The sequence below is a fragment of the Thamnophis sirtalis genome, unplaced genomic scaffold, assembly GCF_051295495.1.
Source record: "Thamnophis sirtalis isolate CommonGarterSnake01/CBP01778 unplaced genomic scaffold, rThaSir2_p1.2 scaffold_1, whole genome shotgun sequence".
NCBI lineage: Eukaryota > Metazoa > Chordata > Lepidosauria > Squamata > Natricidae > Thamnophis > Thamnophis sirtalis.
In genome coordinates this window covers 138,464,531-138,482,330 of record NW_028261381.1, presented here as the reverse complement: position 1 = coordinate 138,482,330, position 17,800 = coordinate 138,464,531, and the positions used below count along the sequence as shown (strand labels likewise).

General features: G+C 37.3%; 1 protein-coding gene across 2 annotated transcripts in view; it reads right to left on the bottom strand.

The window, feature by feature from the left end:
* The window catches only part of TUNAR (transmembrane neural differentiation associated intracellular calcium regulator), a 47,927-nt gene extending 31,904 nt beyond the window's left edge, over positions 1-16,023 (bottom strand). The window contains exons 1-2 of one of the 2 annotated variants that reach the window (XM_087726078.1): positions 15,672-16,023; positions 3,548-3,825 (exon numbers count right to left, since the gene is read on the bottom strand). In XM_087726078.1, the coding sequence (XP_087582204.1) occupies positions 3,548-3,586 (39 nt within the window). In that variant the 5' untranslated portion in view covers positions 3,587-3,825; positions 15,672-16,023. The remainder of the gene's footprint in view (positions 1-3,547; positions 3,826-15,671) is intronic. The other variant, XM_087726073.1, reaches the window with a different exon arrangement.
* Between the last annotated feature and the right edge of the window lie 1,777 nt (positions 16,024-17,800).

Sequence of the window (17,800 nt, the reverse complement as noted above, 5' to 3'; positions counted from 1 at the left end):
AAACAATTCTTGGCAGAACCTCTTGCACCTGATCTCTGAATATATTGACAGACGCTACAGCAAACATCCTTGTTCCTATTTGGGAGCACTGTGTGCATCCCTGATGTCAGCTGTCTTGTTTTCCAGTCCTTGCCAGCCTTCCCAGCATACAAAGAATATGCTCATACATGTGTTTCCTTTCTCTTCCTTCTTGGCAACCTTATGAAGGGTTTGTTATGGAAAGGTATGTCTATCTTTTCTGCAGCTATTTTTCTCCTTTATTAAAAGGCTTGCTTTTCCTACAAGGAGGTTGGATGTATTTTTTCTTCTTCTGGGGACCCCATTTATGAAGAGTGGCCAGGTGGTAGGAGTTGGGAGCGAGTCTTCTCCCTTCTGTCAAGTAATGCTGGGAAGATACTGCATGGTGAAAACTGGGGGAGAAAGGGCATTCCTGAAAGGGAGGCAGCCAGAATATATGTGTGTGTGTGTGTGTGTGTGTATGTGTGTGTGTTTAGGGCAGTGGTGGGTTCTGGGCAGTACGGCCCAGTACGGGCATACCAGTGGCCACTGGGAACAGCGGCCACCGTACCGGAATGGTGGTTCATTGGGCCCACCCGCCCATCCACGTTCCTTCCTGATTTTTGAGGGAAATGGACCAATTGTGCACACGTGCACAGCTTACAGTGCACAGCTTACAGTGCCTGCGCGACCTCATTGAGCAACTGGGGCATTACAGGGTGGTGGTGTGTGCATGCATGCACAGTGTGTGTACCCAAGGTGGACCTACAGCCCCGTCACAGCGTACCAGTTGTGATGGGATCCAGAGCCCACCACTGGTGTAGGGATATACAGGAGATTCCCCCCCCCACTTTTGACTTCCTTTTGAAGTCCTGAGTCCTGAGCATGAATCAGTGCAACTTTTCTAGAACAAAAATATTTTACAGTACTGTTATGAAATCTGGTACAAGGACTGTCTTTCCTGGAAAAAATATGGATTGGCTTAGCTTGTGGTTGTGTGTGTTGTGGGAAATATAGCTGTTGTCTTAGTTTGCTATGCATACCAGGCCACCATGTAGAATTTTTAAAGGGCATTTCGCACAAGTACAACCACTGCAATTTGTTAACCCAGACACGACTTTCTGATTGAAGTTTTATCTCTTCAAAATTCTATAGTGTTCATGTGTCTTGTTCCATGTCATCTTTTCTTTTCAGTTTTTTTCCTCCATCCTTTGAACAATCCAGAAATTAATTTTGCCAAATAAACTCTTTTCTGACCGTATTCTTATGCTGTGCATTTTCAGGGTTTCAACTTAGAGTAAAACTCAGGGTTTTTAAAGAGTTTCAACTTACCAAAAGAAGAAAATATTTGAAGCTCAAGGTTGAACTGTGGTCTCTTTGGTGCTCTCTGCGCTTGGTTGTGTTTTCTTGCAGATGTTTCATTACCAAATTGGGTAACATCAGGGCTAGTTTGATAATGAAACATGTGTGAGAAAATAGCTCAGAGAGGGTCAAGGACACTGCGGTTTTAACTTACTACCTTTCTCTCTTGTGCTTACATTGTAGTTCCTCATTATTAGTAAATAATGCCAATGACCAGGATTAATTTATCCTACATTTTCTGAAGGCAAACTCTTTGAAAAAGGCTCTGCCAATGGGAAAAGCAGAAGGAAAGAGAAGAAGGGTATCACCCAAAAGGTGGAGGGACTTTGTTACAGTGATGATGAATGCACTTTTTGGAGATTTCAAAGACAAGATTGAGAAAAGAAAATCTATCCGTGTGGTTGATAGGAGTTGAAAACAACTTGATGGTGCATAATCAATCAATCTATCAATCATACTAACTAACATGGGTCCTTTGAATCACGCTTACTATGAAATTTGAAATTCCTTTAAAAAGTGGAAGAAATGAAGTGCCTCTCAACACCCATCCTTTAGTATTATCAGGGAAATATGTTTATGCAATCTTTCACCTAGGTTTTTTAAATTAAAGAATGATTCACACATATCATATTTTCTTATGTTTAAAATTATATTCTCGCCATCTTTTTATCTGACTAACCTAGTTGCCAATGTTTACTAATTCAAAAATATGCAGAGACCCAAAGTCATCTACCAAAGCATAAGATATGTTTCTTTATCAAAAGGAAGCCTTCAGTTTGACTCCAAACAAATTTACCTAACTTCTGTGGCATTCAGCCTCTTTGTAGGTTTGCTTAACATTCTAGTACTAGGTGAGAAAAATCTCACACTTTTCTCAGCTGTGAGAAAAAGGCGTAAAGTTCAAGAGCCAAGGTGGCGCAGTGGTTAAAAGCAGCACTGCAGGCTACTGCTAGATCAGCAGGTCAGCGGTTCAAATCTCACCGGCTCAGGGTTGACTCAGCCTTCCATCCTTCCGAGGTGGGTAAAATGAGGACCCAGATTGTTGGGGGCAATATGCTGACTCTCTGTAAACCGCTTAGAGAGGCCTGAAAGGCCTATGAAGCGGTATATAAGTCTACTGCTATTGCTATTGCTATTTTACTACATAACAGTCCGCAGTTACTTTTGCTTCATTGTGGCTTTTTTTTTTTAACATGTACCATACTGAACAGAGGAACATCTAGTGAAAATACAGCTATTCCAGAAACTTTTGAAGATGCTATGTGATTTCTGTTATAAGAAACTTATGGTGCAATTGTGGAAATTGCTGGAAAAGAGCATCTGTGTGATTGATGATTCACACATTCCTTCCCTTGTGTAGTCACGGGTATGCATGAGATCAAAATGAATGAGGATGGTCGTTAATTGATATTGAATTTTAAAAAAATCCAATTATCCTCTCCTACTCTACACCTACAGAGTCAAATATTTCATTATATCTTGCCACCTAAATAATAAGTAACTTTATTATAGTTTTAGACAAGTTTTTATCTAATTATCTATATTTTCCTACTCATGGGGCATTTGTGGGCATATCATTTATTATATGCAGGAGAATAAGACTTGTAGAAGACTGTTTTGAAAGTATCATGCTAGACTGATAGTAGACTTAAAAAAAACTTTCTATGCCCCGTTTTTCATTTATGGACTTACCGTGTTTCCCCGAAAATAAGATAGGGTCTTATTTTCTTTTGACCCCTGAAATAAGCGCTTGGCCTTATTATTTTTGAGGTGCAGGAGACTGTGAGCATGGTCACCTCATGGCTGCTGCTGTATTGCAATATTTTCAGGGAGGGCTTATTTTAGCACATGCGCTCAAAAGCCCGATTGGGCTAATTATCTGGGGAGGGCTTATTTTGGGGGAGACAGTGTAGTTGAAATCAATTAGCAACTCACAAATAAATGCATAGTAGGGTCACAAACTCATTACCTGAAATCTCAAACTACTGCAAAACACCACACTGAAACTACTTTAAAATCAGTGTCATAAACATTTGATTGATAATGGTAAGCATCGATTCCCATCAGAAGAATAATGGAAGGAAGAGCATTTTTACACGTGTTTTAGAATTAAAATGGAAACAACAACCATAACAACATTTGGTGTATCCCAAACAGCATTCTGTGTGAGCAAGGAACCAGGCCTTACCATGCAGTAGTGCATCAGGAGGAGAAAATCTGCCAGCATGCCACAGTGATTAAACTCAGCATAGAAACTAAATTCCCTTTGGAAGGCGTGAAGATTATCCAGCTCATCTTTCTCTGCCAAGTGGGCAGGTTTTCTCTAGGCTTCAATCTTTCACCAGTAGTCAAAGCCTTAGCGTGCATCCTACTTCAGTCAGTGGGAGGAATATTTCCTCCAGCTTTGCAATGCCATTTCTCATCAGCCTGGAGAAGTTCTTCATTCCTCTGCTGGCATCAGAGGGACTCCAAGAGAAACAGATAAAGATGGGGACGGGGGGGAGGGGGGAGAAAAGGTAAGAGAGAGAAAAGATCTTAGTAATGTATATTGAGGCACTGTCAGCTCTCTGAAAAGGAAAGAGGCATTCTATTTTCATACTCCGAGCAATCCAATTTTATCCATTTTACCTGCAGAGAGGCAATTATTTTGTAATGAACAAACATTCACAATTCCCACTTGGCACACATTGTGCAAATACAATTCAGTTTTGTATCGCCAATGAATATTCTCCCAGCCCTCAACAAAGAAATGGAAAGATACCTCTAAACTTGCACTTGCATAGGCAGACAAAATTGTACATTGGTATTGGAAAGCAGCTGGGAAAAACAGGCATAAGACTTAGTAAAATCTTCCTAGCAAGAGGGGGAAAAAAGACTACAATTCACGTATCGCAACCACCCTAGATAAGGTTCTAATTCTGATTTCAAAAGGGTTAGGTGTCAAAAATAGGAATGTGGGAAGGACATCTGGAGATGGGTGGATTCTTTGGGCTGCTCTCTTCCCATTACTACCCTGTTTCCATGAAAATAGACTTTCCTGAATAATAAGCCCAATTGAGCTTTTGAGCGCATGTGCTGAAATAAGCCCTCCCACAAAAATAAGCCCTCCATGAAAATATTGCAACACCGCAACAGCAGCCATGAAGTGACCACACTCACCACCTCCTGCACTTTGAAAATAATAAGACCTCCCCGAAAATAAGGCCAAGTGCTTAATTCGGAGGTCAAAAGAAAGTAAGACTCTGTCTTATTTTCGGGGAAACACGGTAGTAACTTTGACTTTCCCAGATCTTTTTGCAGAGCTTGTTAACTGATTGTGGTTGCTGAACACTTAATTTCACCACAGTCAGAATATCTCCAAGAAGAGGAAGATACCAAGTGTATAAGAGAGGTTTCTTTCTCTGATCTTTGGTGAAGTTGGTGAAGATGTATTAATGTTAATCCCCTTTCTGCCTGCTGTCTGTATATATCTATGCCTGTCTTAAGAATGAAAGAATTTTGACATTCACAGAACTTAATACATGCATACCCAATCCCCTTGCATCTAATTATCCCTGCAGTAGGCAGAGCTAAGAAGCCCTTGTGGGGTTAGACAAATAGTAAGGCTGCTGTCATTCAACTGAAGTTCTTCGGTATTCATCAGTTTCCATATAGTTGATTCTAATTTTACAGTTAGAACCCCATCCTTATAGATGTAGATATGGTATCCTGTAATTAACCTGTATTTTGAGGCTGTTTAATCAAGCTGACTCTTCCCATTTATTCTCTCAAGTTGTGAAATAACATTTTTGTTCCAATCCCAGATCCTGTAATTGTTTCCCTTTTTTATTGTACAAAGTGTTCAGCACCTACTAGATACTTAATTCTCATTAATATATAACCTTCTCTTTCTGCTGTCTGAACAAAACAAGATTTAGAGGGGGAGAAAGAGGTGGCAGGACTATAAAATTTGCCCAGTGAAATCAACCCCTTCATCAGTTAAATCCTGAGGCCCACCATTTGGGCTCATTGTGGGAGACTAGTACTGTACCTGTACTGTAAGTGGGTGGCAGAGGTGGGTTCCTACTGGTTCAGACTGGTTCGGCTGAATAGGTAGTAACTTGCCCAGCCATGCCCCCAAACCGGTTCTATCAGCAGCACTGTAAGTGCCGCTATCTTGTTTTTTTAACTACCGCACATGCGGGCGCACCTGAAGCACATCCCTGAGTGAACCGGCAGTAACAGAAGCCAGACCTCACCCCTGGTAGGTTGAGGGCAATTTCAATAAACATGAAGCTGTTTGTTTCAATCCTGACACTTCCTTTAATATTCTCCAGCCTTGGTATCCATACTGCAAATTCTAAATTAGCCAGCAACACAAGAGTTTCAGAAAACATGTGCAGATGGATAGGTCAGAGGGGGAAAACACAGTATAAAATTTGCAAGGGCAAATACATAGTGGGCATTTTAAGCACAGAAATGTGCATTCCCCTCTGTAACTCACTACATCATTTGTCGATAGCAACCCATTATTTAAATGGTAAACTGGGTCAGGATTACAATCACAGAGGGAAGGTCTCAACCTCTAGTGCTCTATTTGCTCTTGTCCTTAAAAATGGAGCCTGCTCTTCTCTCCAGAAATGGATCATTTAAAATATTAAGAAGTGTCCTCTTTAAAAAGTAAAGAAAAACTACTCATATTAGTAGTAGGTTGGATATACTTCATCTGAAACTTTTAATTGTGGCTCATATTTCATTATGATCCCACTTCCTTTATAAAAGCAATAGAAGAACTTGCTTCTAGCTAGAATGGGACTCATATTTTATCTAAATGAATACTGCCTAACATTACTGCGGTTCTCTACAATATCTGGTATAAAGCCTTTAGCTGGGGATGTGTAGGACTTTTCCTCATTTTCTTTTCCCTTCCTCATTTCTTGTATAATTCACTGACACTTGAACTTTAGATTGCTTTCTGCCTGCAACTGCCCTTTTTTCTGTTCAACTATACCTTCATTGGGTGCATTTGTGCTGTATTTGTATGGCAGACTAAGCTGAAAAGCTCGGTAATTAGCATTTGTCACACATCTCCCTCAATTGCATATGAATTTAGAATGTGCTGTGCCTTGCTGTGAACTTAAACTAGCTACTATCTGGGATTTATGGAAACTGAATTGTATAATCTAGGGAAATCGTGGATATGATGGAGGTGTTGAGCCAATGATACTGATACTTCAGTATCTTGTATCCTGTATCCAGTATCTTGTATCCTTCTAAATACAAGGGGGAAGGAGAAATTATGTTCAGAGTTAAGTATTTATCCTTTGTTCTTGTTCTTTGTCTAGCACAGGGGTGTCAAACTGTGCTAACTGTGCCAACAGGGATGCGGCCTTCATTGAGTGTTTGACCTCAGGGTGTGTGGCCAGGAGGGGCATGGCCAGCTCAATGTCTCTTGTGTTGGTTCCTGTGGTGGCCTGAGCACTCTGCCAGCAAAATCGGGCTCCCGAGCTCTGCTTTCACCTGCAATGGCCTCCTGCAACCCTCTGCCAGTGAAAACAAAGCTCAGGAGGGCCGTGTGCAGCCTTCCTGAGCTCCGCTCTCACTTGCAGAGGTTGCAGGAGGCCATCATAGCTGAAAATACAGCTCGGGAGCCTGTTATCGCTGGCAGAGGCACTGTGGGTTGGTCCTTCACTGTTTCCAGGGTGGCACCCTGGGCCAGGTTTAAGCACCCCCACAGGCTGAATCCGGCCCCCAGGCCTTGAGTTTGACACCCCTGGTCTAGCAGATTGTCACTTCTTTTTAACCTTAACTTCTTAAGCAAATGGGGCACATGGTGTTGATTTTTCTTCCTGATAGGCTGTAGTTACCTAGCCTCTGGACTTTGCCTATAATGTGTTCCCTCAAATAAATAACTTGTTATACTCATAAATCCTGCCTCAGTAATTAGTCATGAGATCATATTCTCATACTTTCAGGAACATTCCCACGCTGCAGAACACTTCAATCGCCAACAGTATAAAGGTGACAATTCCTAGAACCCTGAAAAATACTTGTATTTATTTATAATAATAAACAAGCTGGCACTTCCTTTGCGCCAAACAACTTTAAGTCACTATTTTAATGACTCTCCCCCAGTGAATCTTTGGAGGAGGAACGTTTATTTTCCCACAATGCTTTGGAAGGTAATTAAAATGGCACCTGCAGGCTTTCCAGGAAAAGGCTACAGTGCTGCTTTGTGACAGTGTTTTAATATTCTGGTTGCCAGGCAAGCCAACAGGTCTCACAATTTTAGGAACCAATCAAAGGAGGCATTTTATCCAGGGCCCTCACTGACAAACTGGAGCCAATTCTATTGGGAAACACTGACACTAAGCATCCTTTAGCCTTCGACTCAGAACTGATGTTTCAGCAAAATGTTTTCTGCATTTTCTACATTTCTGCTGTTCTATTTTAGCAGGAGTCTTATATGGTATGGGAGGAGGGAGAGACTGGGGGGAGGAATCCAGTTTTGTTTTCATCCACATATTGCAGTCTTAATTTCAATTCAAGATGTTTCTTTTTTTATAGATTGAATTTGACTGCCTATTTTGCAGTCCTTTATAAAAATAACTTCTCAGCTTACCCCCACACTCTGTATCCCTGACTCAGAATCTGTGTTTGTAAAAATACCACACACTGCAGTATATAAAAGAATACCTAAATACCTTCTCACAAATGTGACAATTTTTTTATTCAAAAACAGAGCTGCAATCTCTCTCTAAGCTCAAAGTGTCTCTTGGGGTTGAGATAAAATGAAGGGAAAGCCCCTTTAGGGAATATTGGATTCTCATTAAAAAAAAGGACAGGAACAGGATATAAATGAAAATAAGCAATGGAATTTGTGAGTTGCTTTGTATTCGTGCCCCTAAAAAGGTGCTTTTCATGTCCCTAAAAAGGTGCTTTGAAGCACAGAAGGGTACAAATGTAGTCCTTTAGCAATGTTTTGATACAACAGCATCATTTTTAGAATCACACAAACCTTGAAAGACATTGCTGTGTTTTAACATAGCTTTCAAAAATAGCCCCATATACAATGTATGGGAATTACAGTATCTAATATTGCACGAAGATTTGAATTATCATCACTGTGCAAAATAAATATCTCCAGGCTATCTCTTTCTTGGAATGTAGTTATAACTGAAGAGCCAGTCTCAAAAAATGGAAATGGTTTTATACCATGGCATCTCTTAGACTTTTAAAATCAGACCAAGCTTTATCTTCAAATTGTGAATCAGATATTTCAGGAGAAAATATAGATTCATCCAGAACCAAGCACATATCAAAAATCATCTTCTAAAAATTTCCTTTCCGACTACTATTCAGCCAGCCTTTAATTCTAATCAGTTCAATTAGCCATTTCCCTACCATCTAGATTGTGTTGTTTAGATCTTAATCTCCTAATGATATTTCTACCAAAATTTTGATGCCTTCTTTTAAGAAATTCTTATGTGTGGTTAAATCAATTCTGATTTTTATAAATGGCTTACTGAATGGAGTGGAATTTGTGTTAAATTGGCACTAAACTAAGGAGGTTGTCTAACATCTTAGCGAATCAAAGCATAATTCAAAATGACATTGACAGTCAGTTCAAATACCACAGGATGATGTTTAACTATAACAAATATAAAGAGCTACATCATGGTTGGGAAAATCAAATGCACAGGTTCAGGTTTGGCATGAGTAAATATGAGAAGAATATAGACATCCCAGTGGACCATTAGCAGTATATGAACAAAAATTTGGTACCTCAGTTGCACTTGAAATATTGTGTTCGGTTCTTGGGACCACAGTTAAAAAGGAAAATTTGTGGAGCACATTTAAAGAATTAGGATAATCAGGGGGAGAAGTCCTATGAAGGATCATCAACAGAATTGTGCATGTTTGACTAAAAAGAAGACCACAGAGGAAGATTTTTCAGTTTAATGACTAAATAATTGCTCCAGAAAAGAGGAAAACTGTTTTTCTAGGGGAAAAGATCAATAGATTAAATTTAAAAGAAAGGCTAAACATTAAAAAGAATTTCCTAACAATCATGCTGTTATGTGATGGATATCCTATTTAGAAGCTTTCAAATGGTGGCTGGGGATGATTTAGTAGATTCTTTTATTGAACAAAGAGATGGATTTAGCAACCTATAAGGCTGTATGATTGTTTCCCATTATAAGATTCTTCATTGTATTATTGGTTATGTCCATGCCTTCTAGAACTGATAATAGCAAATCATCAAAACATAGGCCAATTTTTCCAAATATTAAAGGCTGCTTGGCTTAACTAAGATTCACTCTTAACTGAATTTTTTAGCACAAGCAGAAAACTTTCTCCAGATATGAAATAATGACTGATTTTATTGTAATAGAGAATTAAGTGATAGTTTTTTTAAAAAAATACGTTAAAAAGAAAATCAGCTAGATGAATTAAGGAAGAGAAATATTGGATTTTTATCAAATGATAAACTTGAGGACTTGGAAATAATATATTTTTAAAATTAAACTGTGATGGGAGAGTCATATTTGTTCTTCATTGATGATGTAGCAATAAAACCAGATTTGTTGCCAGATATGCTTTCGCTGAAATTTGCATTGAAACCCTCTGCTCTGATGAGAATTCCTGCATATTTTCAAAAAGTATTTGTCATAGAATACTTTACATCTCTAAGTACATATAAATATACAAAGTGGGTGCTACCTCAGCAGAACAGATTTATGAGAATAAAATCAAATGCAAGTCTGACATGGGAAAAAAAAAGCTGAGAAAGGATTCCAGAGAAAAGGAGAATCAAAGAAGTTTGCAGATGATTAAGCCATAAAGTGGAAAGAGACTTCTCTAGTACTAGACAGAAAATAATAAACCTGCATTTTCCCCCATCAGATCTCATTCAGTTTGATTTGTTCTTGAAATTTTCTCTGTGAAATTTTCTCAGTGGAGAGTGATCTTGGACTTACTTCAATGCTTGGTGACTCATAGGTGGGTCTGAATGGTGTCTCTTTCATTATATAATAATCTTTCCAGCAATTTGCATCCTCCCTGCTTTCTCCCAATTCACTGGAATTTTTTTCCAAGCTGAGTATTGAGGACAGCCAGAGAAGCTCTATGGTAGCAGAATAATGTGGAACACCAATAGCATGGTAAAATAAGTTTACAAATGCTGGTAAAAGAAAAAGAATTTCTGATTTTCTTTGAAAATAAGGCCAAAAAAGGGACTTTTTAAAAAAAAGAAAACTTCTGAGAAATGGCAAAGCAGACTTTGGGCCCTAATTAGCTTTAGCACTTCAAATGGCTACAATTGCCTGCAAGAAAACACTAGTTAAAAATGTCATTGTATCCATTATACTGTATTTCTGGGTGAAATATAGTGTGAATAAATGATTAAAATATTCAATGTTAACTTAAAGCCAGACTGTGATACCAATGGACAAGAGTATTTCTTGCATTATCTTAACTCTTCTATACTTTTCTAATTAAAGTCAAACCAATTAACAACCCTGGTGTCAGGCCTGCAGTCATCTTTTCTTTTGGGTCTTTGGCCTGAAACACTTTCTATTATTTTGCTATGCATTTTCTATTGTGGAAAAATGGGGGGAGGGGTTGTAAAGAGTCACATAATATGTAGCCATAACAGAATTCTTTCTAGAAAGCCAAGGTCATCCTTTGTCTCTGCATCTCTGCACCTGACCAGAATTGGATGGGTGGAACTGCCAGCATGGCAGTGGGAGATTGGACCATGTGATGGACTTGTGGGTGTGGGGCAAGATCTTGAACTTTCAACCAGGTGGGGAAAACCGGGAAACTTTCATATTTGGGTTTTCCAAAATGTGCCAACATGGCTCTCTTAATAGATTGGAACTTTGAGCCTTGGACTTTGATTTAGTTTTGGATGCTATTTGGAACCCTGACACCTGGGCAGGATAACTTTACAAGAAGCTAGAAAGTTACCCCATAGTTTAAAAATTATTGTCTGTAGGAAATATATAGATAAACTGTGTACTTTTCAGCAAGTTAACATTGTAATGTCCTGTACAATGGCTGCTTTATTGAAAAAAAGTTTAGCTCAGTCTCCCAACAATTTAGGAAAAAGGAGATTGGTTGTAGAGATACCTTGGATACACCAGAAGTTTTTGAAAGAAGTTACTGATATACAACATCATCTGTGAAATTCCGCTCTCAAGCCATCCATTATACTATAATATAAACTATGAAAATATGATATATTATATTATAATGTAATATACACTATGGAAAAAGCAAATAATTGTATATATTTTACTGCAATTGACAGATGAGTAGATTGAACTGAAATATTTGCAAAGCAGTTCTGACCTATTTTTTAAAAAAAATATCATCTAAATCAACTGTGTTTTAATGACATTTACTGAACCACCAAATTTAATATTGTTTCAGGATGCTCAGATAAAGACTTGTAAAAGCACCTGAAATTTTGAGAGCTTCTCAAAATTCCTCCTTCCGCTCACCAACCAATCCAGGTTCTGCGAATTTGTATTTCATTCTATTTCTTCAATGTTTCAGCACATTATCTGTACTACTTATGACAACCTGTTTCTGACCTGGGATGTTAAATTGCTATTAAAATTACATCTGGATATGTAGCTTGAACACTATTCTACTGCTTTGTGAGTCAGTGTGAGTAAAAATAGTGGTAATGGTGAAGCTGGTTTTTTTTTATCAAGATACTTGGTTTTATTTCTGTTTTTTAAAACTAAAATAATCAGTAAAACAATGAACTTAACCAATGTAGTTAATGTTGTGTGAATTCATGGCTAATGTAAAACACACTTCCAATGTGGGTATCAAAATGGAGCTATCTCTTCCATTCTGTGTACAAAAACGGATTTGATTGACAGTTGAATCTTGGTTCAACATCATCCCAGATATCTTCACTATCCTAATAAGCTGAATGGCATGCAGTTTTTTTCTCCTCTAGCGTTTTTTTTATACAAACAAACTGATTGCCTCCATTTGTTTATTGGTGAAACTAGACTTCCATGGCTGGATCTAATTCATTCCTACAAAAGAATTGCTATTTACATAAAATGGGAAAAGTCATTAAAAATTAACATGATGCCTCTAGTTTCCTTTCGAGCAATAAATAGTAATTCTTAGTGACAGAGCTTCCATTTAGAACTGATGCATGGGGAAATAGATTAATCCCATTCCGCTTGCACCATAAGACAATCCAGTTTGGGACTTATATCCATATAACACTGTATTTAATTTTTACTGGATAGCTGTTATTTCTATGATGGACTCTTCTTTATCAGTCAAGGGAAGCAGATGGTTTCTGCTATCAGTTCTCCAACAACATCTCCAGGAAAAGGGCTTTAGATCATATCCTAAAATTTGCAGGTGAGGTTTCAGAGTGGAGGGATGTGTCCTAAACAAATGATTTATTAATCTGCCTAGCTAAAATCTATGGAACATTTGTAATCAGCTACCTAAAGCAGCACCCAAAACAAAAACTATGCTCAAAAATCACTTGCTGAAGTGATAGGTGTCTCTTCTTAGATTTTATACAGCAGCCTCTCAGAGGCAAAACAAGCAAAAATGATATTTTCATCAGTTTGGTTTTAAAATGCTCATATCCTTAATTGCCATTCGAGGTGTCCAAAGGTGTCCATTGCCATTAGAAGTATCCATATAGTATTCTGCTATATGCCCTCTTTCCTGCCACATGCACAGAACTTTCCTCTACTAATGGTACTCCACTTTAGGGGTAGGGGAAAGAACTATGTTATAGGGCTGAAATGCAATCACAGTGACCACCCAAATGGTAGTATCATCGTCATCATTATCATCATCATCATCATCATCATCATCATCATCATCATCATCATCCATTTATTTATAACAAAAAGGACATGCAAAACTGCAAGAATAATCTAGTTGAATTTGCAGGATTACAATATAGAAACCTCCAAAGTGGATCAAATTATTCTAAATTTGACAGGTGTATTTTCTTTGTTTCTGAAGCTCATGACAGAAACAATAATCCTCCTGTTTATAATCATGTAATGACATGACGTGCAGGGTGTGAATTTCCTGAATTCAAGAGTGATTGTTTGCCTCAAATCCTTTTAAACGTAAGCCAATTTACACTTTGAAAAGATGAACGTGTTTTAATAACTTCAGCAAACTAATAGTTATATATGTTACATAAATGCCACATATTAAATTTGATCTAACCACATATACCTAAGAGAAAAAGCAAAGAGGAAATTATATCAGTTTACTAAAGGATAAGATCACATTGTACTGAATTAGTATTATAAGAGTCTGTTATCACTTGTTTGTATTAGTAGGCATTATTGCTTTCATATTATAAAGAGGAAAATCTGCTTCCATGCACTGCAATTTGTACAGATGAAACATTTTATAAAGAATTGGGGCCATTTTTTTCTGCATTGAATTAGCCTCCAAGAAAATTAAAAGGAAATTATGCTTCAAATTGAGAAATCAGTTTATATAGTGCCCCTCCCCCCACCAAAATCAGAAATTATTGTAAAAACTGAGATTGTGAGATAAATATTTTGCATCCCTCTTTATAATCCTAAATAATCTTACCCAGACTTTCAATGCAGTTAATCTCAATACTTGGAATTATTTGACTGTACATTAGAAGTAGGAGTGGAAAACTGAATTTTAAAGGTTACTTTTAAAGAACCCACTCTCGTTAATAACATTAAATGGTTTGTCTGTTCTATGGAACTATTTTCATTTTCAGTTACATTTTCAACCCTATTTTTAATAAACTCACATGCATGAATTCTTTTAATAATGTTTGCAGAAAGGATGCTAAAGTTGCAAGCCAAAGCACACTGAGTATGCCAGAGTAAACATGCTCAATCTGTGATGCAACTCCCTCAAGCACCATCTCTTGAAAATAAACATGTTCCACTGGTTGTCGATGGATTTTTTTCCAGGGAAATGTGATTAGAGTTCGACATGCATTAGAAAATTGAGAGGACTAAACAAATTTCATTTTCATATTTTTTTATTTAATTAGGAAAATGAACTAATAGCAAATAAATTCCTGCAGAACTCTCATATTGTAGTGTCATATTGATAAAGAGCAATATTATATTTTTTTATTTGCTCCATACAAACAAAGACACTCTTTCACTTCTAGATTCTTATTTCTCTCTATCATTCTAAATTCTTTTAAATCTTTATGTTTTAATATCTCACCTCTTTTCTTTGACTGCTCATAAGTTACTTTTGAACTGTAAACATGTATGAGCAGAGGTGCTAAATCATTATCCAATGGAGAAAATGTAATATTGTATCTGCTGTTAATTAAGCATACAGCTAATCACACACTTCAATTATAATTTTCCTCTGTTGGTAGGCTGGTGTTCACATTTCATAAGAGTTCATAACTAAAATATAAGCTAATTTTAAAAATATTGCTTTTTATAAGCAAATATAGTTTTCCATTTTATAATGATACAGTTAACATTTATCTTCAACATTGCCTCTTACTTATTAGCCATTCCTCTGGAGTCAGTCTTAAAATGGTATCTTCAGCCTACAGTAACTTTGTTTTATAATAATTTTATGACAAAAGGTACTGAAATGAAAATTGAATTAAAATACAAATATTCTTTTTTTATATTGAAAATAGCTCTCATGATCAAAACTACAGTATATACAACCTTTTAAAAGCAATATGTGCATGTTTTTTTTAAAAAAAATCTTCATTAACAAAAAAAGTCTAATGATCTTTTTATTTAAAAGTATGAACTCTTAAAGTATGGACCTTTAGTCTTTCAGTAGTTTCGGAGATGAATCAAGTAACACAGATTAACTATAAATCCCATTCACAAACTTCATTTTAATCTGGGGCTTCCATTCCCCTTGTCAACATTCAAAATAATGGAATGTTGAAATGAATGGAATTCTGATTTGTGTGAAAACCCAGTGACGTAAAAGCTTTGGTATAACAAAGGTTGAGAAAGAAAATGAAAATATACATTTGGAATCATGCAGCTCAGCGCATGTATTTTTACCTAAAAACAGGTACACATCAAGTAAGATTTATTTCAGAATAAAATAAATTATTTTATTAATTTATTTATCTCAGTCTAATAACCTAGTATCCAAACTTATTCAGCTTAATAACACCTTTGCTTAGCATGGCTAAGATATAATAGCAAAAAACTACCTCTCTGGCAACAGTAATCTATTCAGAAATAATTACCAAAGTGTTATCATAGTGGATTGTTAAGAGTGAATATCATGCCTTTTTCCTCTTGCAAATTAAAAGAAGCCTTAACACTCACCCATTCCACTAACAAAGCGTTTTAAAAGTTTAATCCATCAGAATGTTCAGGTCTTATCCTTTCCAGGATATCAGCTCTTCAAATTAATCTGATGTGGAAAGAATAACATTCTCTCCAGTGCTTATCCAGCCTGGTTAGTGACAGCTCTTTATGGATATCAGCAGCCTTGCTGAAGTATTATTGTAATCCATCCAAGCTTCCCAAGATTGCTCAGGAGATTGAGTCTGAAATATACATCATCTTTCATTTTGGAAGCTGCTCGATGCTCTGCCTGCTGTATGTCTTGCTTCTGAGATGCTTGGATTATCTCAAACTGGAGGTAGCACAGACTTGGCTATTTATACAGCTTCTGTGTTGCCTGCCTGGAAAAAAGAAGGAAGAGGAGCAAATGGATCTGAACTCTTCAGAGATGCAAAATGCTTTCACAGGCGTGGGCATTTCCCAAATCAAACAGTTTGTATTCATCAAACTGGAAGGCAGCCCATGGGTTTGAAGAAGGCAAGAAAGCAGGCAAAGATACACATGGCTATGTGGAGATTCAATTCAGAATAACAAGGAAAAGGAACAAGTAGCAGCAGAAAAAACAGCGGGAGAGATTGAACATCTTGTGATTGCCTTGAATTACACTCCTTAGGGAGGGGGGGATTTAAAACAAAACAAAACTGTTGAAATACAGCAAGGAAAAGAATCGGTTGGATCAGCTAAGCTTATACAACGCATGTTTTCATTTGGCTGATGTTTAAGCCTCACAGTTTTAGTGCAGAAAGAACAAGATTAGCTTGTGAGTAATATCCTTTCTCAGGGTTTCAATACACCCTGATATCTACAGGGCTTATCCTGAGATGAAATGATTAAAATAATTAGACTAGTAAACATCAAAGTTTCAGTTCATGAGAAGATCTTTTGAAATATCAAATGAAGGGATAATTAATATTATATGATTTCTGATAAAATGATTTGGTTTTCTCTCTCACTCTCTTTTTGATAGCGATTGTTTGCACTACCGCCTTCTAATTGGTAGAGCTAACAACCTTTCTGGCCACAGCAGGGCTGGCCTGGAAGGGGTATTGCAATCAAACTGGTTGCTAAGTCTTACTTCAATAGTGGCCTCTGCAATATCAGAGGGCAGCAGCGGGGGAGAGAGGCCAGATTGAACACAGCTTTGCCCTTTATCAAAATTAAATTGAAGAGGCGCCTAGAGAAAGTTGTAGAGACTGCCCCCTCCCATCCTTTGGGAACTTTCACCCAAGTCTATTATTTCATAGTAGAAGGGTGGTGATGGTGGTGGTGGTGATGGTGGTGGTGGTGGTAGAGGAGGAGGAGGAGGAGGAGGAGAAAGAAGAAAGTAACCTGATCCTCATCAAGCACACAAAGCAGTGGTGCTATTCAGCCAGTTCTATCCGGTTCAAGCAAACCGGTAGCAGTTGCAGCAGGACATTCCACCCACCTGCCCAGATGTCATCACGCCCTGTTTTTGATGCTCTGCGCATGCACAGAAGATCCTGCGCCTGTGCGGAGGTGGAACGTGAGAGCGAGGTGAGTGTATGCACGCTCTCACATTTGCGAACCAGTAGCGAAGGTAAGTTGATTTTACCCCTGACACAAAGTCTTGTGCCAATAGGATTCTACGGATCAGTGCTACAAATGTACAAATTGGCTTTTCTAATTTTCATATCTATGAAAATGATTGTAATATTCAAACAGAATTTCAATATATTCAATATATATATATTATCTATTATAAGGTATGTTAGCAAAGCAATGAACAAAGCAGAAAAAATTATTTCTTAAGCACTAACAGTTGATAATTTTCTTGTCATTTTTATCTGGTAGAATTAACAAAATTATTACAGGAGATAATTTTTATCTGAGTACATCTTTATGACATGCATGAATGGAAAACCATATTATATAGTCTTATCTGTTCCATAACTATAAAATATCCAGATAGACTGAAATTGATTAAGAAATTCTAAATCCCACCATGTTAGCAGCCTGAAAACATCAGACTACAAAATTGCCCTTTTGCTGTCTGAAATACAAGATAAAACAGAGCAGTCCCAATATAATCAAGAAAAGATGGCCAATTTACTTATTTGATTTTCCTCAATTTTTCAGTTATCTATTCA